Source organism: Pelobates fuscus, chromosome 1 (assembly GCF_036172605.1).
Source record: "Pelobates fuscus isolate aPelFus1 chromosome 1, aPelFus1.pri, whole genome shotgun sequence".
NCBI lineage: Eukaryota > Metazoa > Chordata > Amphibia > Anura > Pelobatidae > Pelobates > Pelobates fuscus.
The window spans coordinates 403,273,248-403,282,678 of NC_086317.1; the positions used below are offsets into that span (position 1 = coordinate 403,273,248).

General features: G+C 36.7%; 1 protein-coding gene across 1 annotated transcript; it reads right to left on the reverse strand.

Annotated features, from left to right (window-relative positions):
* Positions 1–497: 497 nt before the first annotated feature.
* LOC134569150 (chymotrypsin-like elastase family member 1) lies at positions 498–9,225 on the reverse strand. Its single transcript, XM_063428061.1, has 8 exons — positions 9,145–9,225; positions 7,346–7,437; positions 6,597–6,697; positions 2,858–2,983; positions 1,992–2,128; positions 1,586–1,731; positions 844–993; positions 498–621 (listed from the first exon to the last, which is right to left on the reverse strand). Exons 1-8 carry the CDS (start codon positions 9,182–9,184, stop codon positions 613–615), a joined length of 801 nt encoding a protein of 266 aa, XP_063284131.1. The 5' UTR covers positions 9,185–9,225; the 3' UTR covers positions 498–612.
* Positions 9,226–9,431: the final 206 nt, after the last annotated feature.

The window sequence follows — 9,431 nt, forward strand, 5'->3', positions numbered from 1 at the left end:
GTGAAGCACTGCATCCAAAGCAGCACAATGTCCTGGACTGGCCCTGCAGGAGCAGGTGAGATAACACTTAGCATTTACATTGTTAAGTAAATAAATGGTGATAATTGAAAGTGCCTTCCTCTGGTTTATGAACAAGGTAGTTTCAGTAATTTGTGTGTATGTTAGAGAACCAGTATAGAGTATAACCAGTTAGAGTACAGTCTAAGTTTGTGGGAGTGTGGAAGTTTGTCATGGCCAAAGTAGCACCTTCATTAATAGATCAGATAATAAAAAAAATATTTATACTGCAATTTGCTAATGCTCCTGTATGATTTTTTTTTTTTAATACGAATTGAGATTGTGATCCCCTGTACATAAGGCAAATTCTTCATTAACGTAATCTAGATATCGATTTAGAAAAAAATAGAGGGCCATCTTAAGAGGCACACAAAGAGCCTTGACCCTTACTTTAACATATTCACTTAATGTTTATCATGTAGAAGACATAAAGCCAGACATTATGGAAGCATCTTTATTAGAATGTCTGTTACAGAAAAAGAATCCCACAAGTATTTTTTAAAACACACGGTATTGTTGTCTTTGCACATGTTTCCTGCAAATGTTTCTGATGGTTTAGACATTCTGGAAGAAAAGACAAACATAACTGTCAGAATAAAACTAGTAATTTATGTATTGCTGATATCTTCAATAGTTAATCCTACTGGTTTAAGAAAGATAGATTAGTAATGTACAATAACTATATACAGCAGTATTTAGTAAAATTATTTAGGAGACAGAGTGATTGATGTAATGCAGAAGGAGCAGAAATGAATCGTAATTTATCTTAATGGAACAATAACTCACAGCATTGATCCAGGAGATGTAAGCAGATACTCTGGTGAAGACAGAGGGTTTGAGGTAGGTGTTGCAACCAAGGGAGGAACCAAAACTGGTGATACCATGGACTTGGTAAACTCCATTGACGGAACAGTTGAGAGGTCCACCAGAATCTCCCTATAGTTGATAAAAACAAATTAGATAGAGATCTTTAATATCAATATTATTGTATTCTTAGTACATATTGGAATAATATTAAAAGTAATTGTGCACTTGTTTAGCATAATAATTATTAAATAATAATCAGATAATCAGGACAAGTCAGAGCAACAACTATATAAACAGAACATCAACAACAATATAGGAGGTAATATGATGGAATCATCAGTCTAAAATAAAGTGCACTGGGAAGAGATATAAGAGACTTATAACCGGTATACTCATTAAGATCCCAGATATGAATGGTAACTGAGCCCTGTAGCACTCAAAGCCCAAATAAACTGTGATTCAATGACTTCTAATACAAGAACACAGTAGTAGTATATTTAAAGATGTTTCTCAAATTGCATTTTAGAGGGATTAGTCAACAGATTGCCGTAGCTGTACATTAACCGTGTAATTTTACCAACAGCTACTGTGAAAAAACAGGTACATCATAATAGCAGTTGCGCTGTTCTATCAGCCAGCCAGAGATGCCCTTATTTAATAAAGCTACCAGCCAACATAGTTCCATCTATTAATAAGTAAAATAAAAATCAAGTAATCTTACATTGCATGAAGCACGGACACCGTCACCGCCGGCGCACACCATGGTGGTCTTGACTGTGCTTCCCCAGTAAGAGCTGCTGGAGCAGGTTGAGTGAGCTACAACAGGCAGAGGGGCCTGCTGGAGGATTGAGGGAAGAGATCCACCGGCTGTAGGAAACGTTAATGTTATTGTTGCACTCAATGCTATTTCTCATGAAAGGAGACAAATGTGGCATAACATCAGTAAAGAAAGTGGGAACATCTGAGTTTGGAAGAAACCCTTTAGTGGTTTCCCTGGAATCAATACTCACATTTTTCTATATATTATCTTATATGTTGACAATTAATCAACTAATTATTTTTTTGTGGCAAGTCATGGTGTAGGAAAGATTTTTTTTTTTTTTTTTTTTTTACATAAAACAACTTACTGGTAGTTCTTCCCCAGCCAGTAACAACACAGGCAAAATTGTTGGCTAGGACAGTTCCATCAGCGGGCAGGGTAGCCACCTTCACAGAGCTGTTCAGAGTGGCACTGGATGCCAGATGAAGGACTGCAATATCATATCTAAAAAAAACAGGAACAGAGTCGCAATCAACTGGTTTATTTAGGAAATTGTATGTACGTGTTTTCAAGTGTATGTAGACATTGTTATATTTTTATCCAAGGGAAAAAAGAAAGATCCAGGCACCCCAGGGCTCAGATGGACAATTTTATTGGAACAAAGTTACAGCAAAATAGCTGTTTTGCCTAGCTGAGCCTTGGAGTGCCTGATTCGTTCTTTAAAAAAAAAATAACAAATATTTAACCTCATTGGGATTGAACTAACCCCTGGTCAAGTTGCACCCTGCTACAGCTCAATTAAGTAAGTGCACTTCTTACAAATCTGGTTGGTACAATATTTGGTTATATTTATAGACATGTTTAAGACTCTTTAGATATGTCTTTATTAAGGTCAGTGCTGCCCTTTACTTTTGTAAAACTAGTAATATTTACTATATATAATATATAATTTAGTAAATATTTGAAATACATCATGCTTACTTCTCTGACTAGCAATTTATTATGGCAATAAATATTTGTTTTCGGTTCAGTGTTAGAGAATTTGATCACAATAATCATGTTTCTTTTTCATTCTTTTTAGTGCATTTTTGGAACAATTTAAAGAGATCCATTTTAATTATTCCAAAATTTCAGCCATTTGCTACGTTGTTCGTTTTGTAAGTAACTTTTTTTTTTTTACATATATGTATGTACAACTTTGTGTTTTATATTTTGACTATATAAACGTCTTACCCAGCTGCTACATTGTTGGTGTTCCAGCTTGCATGTCTTACAATTCTGGACACAGAGATTGACTGTTCGGTGCCTTCATTTGTGCTCAAGTTGTGGTCTCCCAAGACAACACGGAAGGTACGAGCGCTGTAAATTTGGGACAAAAATATGAAAATAATTGTAAATATTTTATTCGCATTATGACAACCAGTGTAAGTGATATAACAACACTAAGCAGGATGGTTTGTTGTGGTTACATTGGATTTGCAATCTAAAGGGCAACTTAAGCAGCATATGGAAACAAAAACTGCTATCTCAGGTGAATTGTAGATTGATTTTCTTAAAGGTAAAGTGTCACTTTGAAACAATTTTTAATATAATAATGCTTTCATATTGTATGGGAATATATTCTATTTCAATGAAGTATACGTAAAAAAAAAAAAAAAAAAAAAGGGAGGGAGGGAGGGAGAGAGAGAGAAAAACTCATCCCTACCTTTAGTATGTGATAAGATCCTTCAGCAATATACATGCACCTTGGGTCAGACAGTGTCTGAGAATTGATATTTAGTCTTTATGGTCTTACCTGTTTCACTCTCTGTGAAAACTGGGAATATTTTTTAGAAGGCGGTGTGCAATAGATTACTTTGTTTTGTGTAGGTGCGGGGTGGCTGTAAGAGTTGTAGCTGCCTGTGTGTCACATGTGTGTCTGTTTGTGAGTATCTATGTGTGAGTATATGAGAGTGATATGTTTGGATGATGTGTATGGCACTGCGTGGTGTGTGTGGTAGCTGTGAGTGATGTGTGTGGGTGCCTGTGAGTGAATAGTATTGCTGTGTGGGTAACTGTGCAGGCTGTATGGGCAAATGAGTGTGCTATAAGTGTGTATGCTGGGATGGGGAGTCATAAGAATGGGGAAACAATGAAGGTGTGGAAGTATCTCCCTGCTGTCCAGAGGTATTCATTTACTTATCAGGGCCTGATGGGAAGTTGAGAGTGGTGTGATGTCACATGCCCCCCGCCGATTTCCAATGCCCGCTCATTGAAGACCCTGGAGAGCACCTTCCTCTAATGCTGCACTATACCACCAATAGTAAGCAGTAGCAATGGTAATACCACCACTATACCACCAATGGTAAGCAGCAGCAATGGTAATACCACCACTATACCACCAATGGTAATACCACCACTATACCACCAATGGTAATCAGCAGCAATGGTAATACCACCACTATACCACCAATGGTAATCAGCAGCAGTTGTAATACCACCAATCAATGGTAAGCAACAGCAATGTGTGTTGGGTGGCTGTATATCTATTCAACATTAAATAATATAAATATGTCTGATCGTATACATATACGATCTGCATTATGTTAAAATAAATAAATAGGCTTCAGGGCTGGACTGACTTCTTGGGTGCAATAAAATGTTCATGGGCAAACCCAACACAACCTGTGAACATGCTTTTGCTCCATGCACAGAAGTAAGGAAGACCATAGAGACTAACAGTGAGTTTTAAAACATTGATTAAAGAACAGCGCACAAATAAAAATATAGTTTTACATTTTTAACCGTATTCTTATGTGTGCATAGTTCCTTAATCAGTATTATGTATATATTTTGGTGTTCCAGGTGTGCCCCTAACTCCCTTTATGGTTTTACTATGTACGTTTTCACACAGTGTCTGACACAAGGTGAATATGGTGGAAGGAACCTGTCATATACTAGAGGTAGGGATGAGCTATTCTTATTTATTTGCCTATTTATTTATATATTCGATTCTTTATTTCATCATATACTTAATTTTAAAATAATCTATTTCCTTTCAATACTTGATGAAAGGATATTATATTAATACATAGTTTTGTGGTCACAATTGTCCTTTCACTTCTGTCAGTTGGTTTGGACATCATTGTTAGGAAAGCAAAGCAACTAGCTTTCAAGTGAACTATACATTCAAACAATAAAAAATTTTGCTCCTCATCCTTTTGTTAAGGTAAAGCTGCTACAAAGGATGGCTTTAAGAACTAAAGGTATAAGGGTATTACAGCTGAGCTTGGCATCACTACATTGCAAAAATAAAGTGACAAAAGCAAAAATACCCTAGAACAGAGGTAGGCAACTTTCAACACTCCAGATGTTGTGGGCAACATCTCCCATGATGCTTTTCCTACATTACGGCTGTTAGAGCATTATGGACATGTAGTTCACAACACCTGGAGTGCCAAAAGTTGTCTACCTCTACCCTAAAATGACAATGTTCTCACTTTTCCACTGTTATGAGGTTATAACCTTGCCTAGTAGTGACATCACTGCAATAGAGTTAAAATAATGTTGCGGTGAGAAATTATATTATTAAAGTACAGCTATAAGGATATAAACATGGAGAGATAGAAACTTCTATGTCTGACACCTAACTGCTTTACAGTTTTAATATTCTTAGTTTGCGTTGCAAAACAAAAAAAAGATGCCTGTTCAGGGATTATATTAATACTTGGATAGAAAATACAAGTGTTACTGTAGTGAATATTGTATGTTAATATAGTATTGCATTTTAATATAACATGTATAGGGGCGAGGCCTGACAGACGATCAGGATGGTCGCATGTTGTTGGAGCTCCTCAAAGATATTAACCTACTCAGTGCTAAAACCGACAAAACTACTCTATATCTGGGAAAAATCCTGCATGCAATTTTGGGGAGTACGCTAGAGCCTCTCCATGACTACTTTACCTGTAACCGGCGATTTTGGCCCATGCTCGACTCTCATATGGCCTGCGATCACCCTAGAGGTTAAGGAGACGGCTGATCCCTAGCCTTGAATTGGAGCCTGCTTGCTTAGGGTCCTGTTCCACCCACCCCCTTTGGACCGGCGGGGGTTATCCCGGTCTCCACTGGTGTTGGGGTCACATCAACATACAGCTTGCAGCTGAACCAGAGGGTTGTGATCTGTTTCCCAAGATGGCTACCACGATGAGCCCTACAGCTGGAGACACGTTCCTGCGGTCACCCTCACTGCCGGGCTCTCTCCTCCTAAATTTTGACTGCATCTATGCTGCCTTTTGGGATAAACTTGCTGAAAGGGAACTTACCCCCAAGATGTCGGGTATACAAGCATGCACTCCCACAACACATCCTGCCTTTCCTTTACCCGCTATACCAGTATCACAAGACCCGCCGAAAGCAGAAGCAAGCTACTGCAAGGTGTCCTGAATTCGTCCTGTGGGTGATAGCACTATGCTACACACGAGCTTGTACTGACTTGGGGAACCCATATGAGATCGCCGATGGCAGTGGAAAAAAGGGACTTAACGTCACTGGGCATAGGCTGACTGGTCTATACAGCTTGCAGTTGGGCTGCTTCCCTCCTGACCACTTATACCATGTTGTCTGCAGCGTCTCAACTGCTATAAGTGCTCATAGTTCCCCAAATGTTTTCTTATAGCATAGTTAAGTTTTACAATACCCAGTGGTCCCAGTATTTAGTATCTTGTATCTCTCTACAGTTCTATGCTTTAGTTTATCTTCCCCTCCTTTTGCTGCATATGAAAGATGTTTCCACTTATTACCCACAAAATGTGCATTGTATTCAACATTTCATGTCACGTTTCTACCTTATGCAATTGCTTTTGTACTTTGTGAAATGTCTACATACCTGTGTCTGTCAAACTATGCACTACTAAAATAAAGAATATAAAAACAAAAAATAAACACCTGTATGAACCACAAATTGATTTATATATTTGGACTATATACATACGCGTCTACACAGTGAGCAGCAGTGAGGACACGGTTAGCACGAATCAGAGAACCTCCACAGGTGTGGTACCAGCTGCTTCCAGACTGATACTGAAGGGAAACCTAGAGAAAAAGACCAAACATTTTAACATTTCTCATATTTTTCTATTGTACTTCTTTTGAAACAAATGCTTGCGATAGGACAGCCCTGAAATACTAAGTATTTCTAAAAATACCAGGTGCACAAGGGGTGGGTGGAGGTGTCACCAGAGGATGCTAATGCATTTCAAGCCTCATGGACACTTATTTTGAGTTAATTTGACATTTTCTGGTTAATTACTGAAAAGTCAGAGTTTAGTGAATAACCTTATCAGTGTAACTGTGTTTATTTCAGACTGAAGGCTTTGTTACTAGACAGAGAATTGTAACAAACTGAAAGGGAAATGCACATTTTGTACCCACATAATCCACACTGGAAAAAGTATCCAATTTAACCTGCATTTTCCACCTGGAATTTCAAGTCACTTCAACTTTCTATTTTATGAATAAATTGAGTAATTGAGCTAATTGAGTAACTTAGATACATAGAATCATGGACATGTAAAGCATGTATTATTATTATTACATGTTATTAATGTTAACACATATTAAATATGAGCAGTAAATCCAATACATTTTGCTAGAATAAGAACTTTTATTTTTTTAAATATAAACTTTAGTTTTTTAATTTTATTTTATAAAAATCAGTTTTTCTTGGGAATTAACCCTTACCTGCCAGGGCCATGCATTTTTGGCAGCATTGCTTCCTCCTACCACACGGGTATTCATATCCTCCAAATACTGGGTGTCATCAGCGCAATGTCCTATGGGATGGAAGGATTTGATAAATATTACTTTGAATGTCTTTAAATTGACTAAGTACTTGAGGCATATTCCAGTGATCTCCCTACAGCAACCAAAATTAATAATAATTATAAATTACTGTGAAGTCTTGAATATTACAACTTTAAGAACTTACTATGTGCAACCTATTAGGTGATTATATAACTGTTGATGAGTAAAGACATTCTGAATAAGACAATAAAATGTGGTAGCTGTACAAAAAACAGTAGAAAATAACTAAATCAATATGTTTATAGCTAGATACCAAAAAGATAGCGGTGAGACCAGACATGATCAAACTCGCCACAGTGCAAGTGTAATATCTCAAGAGGAACCTGCCTATCTTAGGTTTGTCTTTGAAAAGTCCATATTGGGCACAGAAACTCGATAAAATCAAGTTTCCACAAATTTACCAGAGTTCCCAGCTTGACATACAAATTAACATACAAAGGCTAGGATAGAACAACATGTTAGCTCATGTAATTTACACTAATAAATTCATGTTTGAAGACTTGTGATTTTAACCTACTCTAATATATATATGTAAAAAAGATAAATTAACTATAAATATGATAAGCACATTGCAAAGCCATATCTATGGTTACTACATAAAGTCACTGTTCAAACAATGGAGATGTAAATAGTCTAAGTGCTCTGCATGGGCTATCACATTTTTGACGAGAAGATGAGTATATTTATATTTTAGTCTCTGATTTATGTCTTATTCCTGCTTCACCTTGTTACTTGTCTATTTAGGTCAATATTCTTCCAACCGCATAATAATTTTCCAGATTCTTCAATTTCAATTTCATTCCATTTTCAGACTGGGAAATATGTTAAAATATCTTAACATTTTGGTAAACCGAGTCCACGCAGACTTGGCTTTAAGATTTGTTGGTGTTTTGTTTTTAAACTTTTTTTTCTCACAACATTTGTTAAAGGACATACTTAATTTAGCTTAAAATCTTGCTGTAGCTAGAAATAAAGGAAATATTCTTATAATTCCTAGCCATTTCTATGGCTGACCAGCAGTGACAGCTGGTAAAGTTTAGAAATATCCAGACAATAGATTTTAGGAGAGAACTTATCCTGCCCCTTGACTTTTTTAAGCTCCACTTTTTTAATTCCGTGCCCTCCACTGTTGGCAATGAGAGGTTATGCCATTTTTAACGCCATAGAGCTGTAGATTTGCATACTTGGGAAACAATAACTGCTTTAAAGTGTCCTAACTATATCCCAAAATGCTGTTACCCAATAAAAGCCCTAGAAGATGATGCGGAAATTTGCAGAATTTTCTATTAGGAACTGAGACCCAGTAAAAAAACAATGGCTGATGTCATCATCTTATTAGAGCAGACTTAACATGTCTACATGCACTATAAGCAGATAATGGGGGATTTAAAATAAAAAAACTCTGCAAAATCTAGATCTAGAAATAATAGTGAGAGTGGTGTTATTATATTATTCACTAAAGTAGCAGAGAAGCTGCCCATGGCATAATTTGAAAACACAAGTAGATATGTAAACGGTCAGTATACATAGTATATGAGCAGTAAATGAGATTAAGTCCCAGATTCTGTGGAAGTGACAAGTGAGAAAGATTTGCACAGGATCGATAGGTAAAGTTTATGGATTGTGGAGTGAAGCGGCATGGTTTCTAATAATAGTGGTTAGAAAATAATAATTACCGCAAAGGACGAGAGCTGCAAGTACAAGGAGCCTCAACATGTTCACCGGATGCTGGATACAAATCCTACAGAAGTTCTACTCCAGGCTCCCTCTATATATATATCAAGAAATGTTGCCCATGTATGATCTAATTATCCACTTGTGGGAATAATTACAGATGTTACATGTTCAACAGGTGGCAATGTGTTTTTTTAACTTCTTGGTAAAACAATAATTATTACTTATCCCTCAAGGACTTGCAGCAAACAAGTAAATAATCCAGTTATTTAAAGAATATTTGAATGGA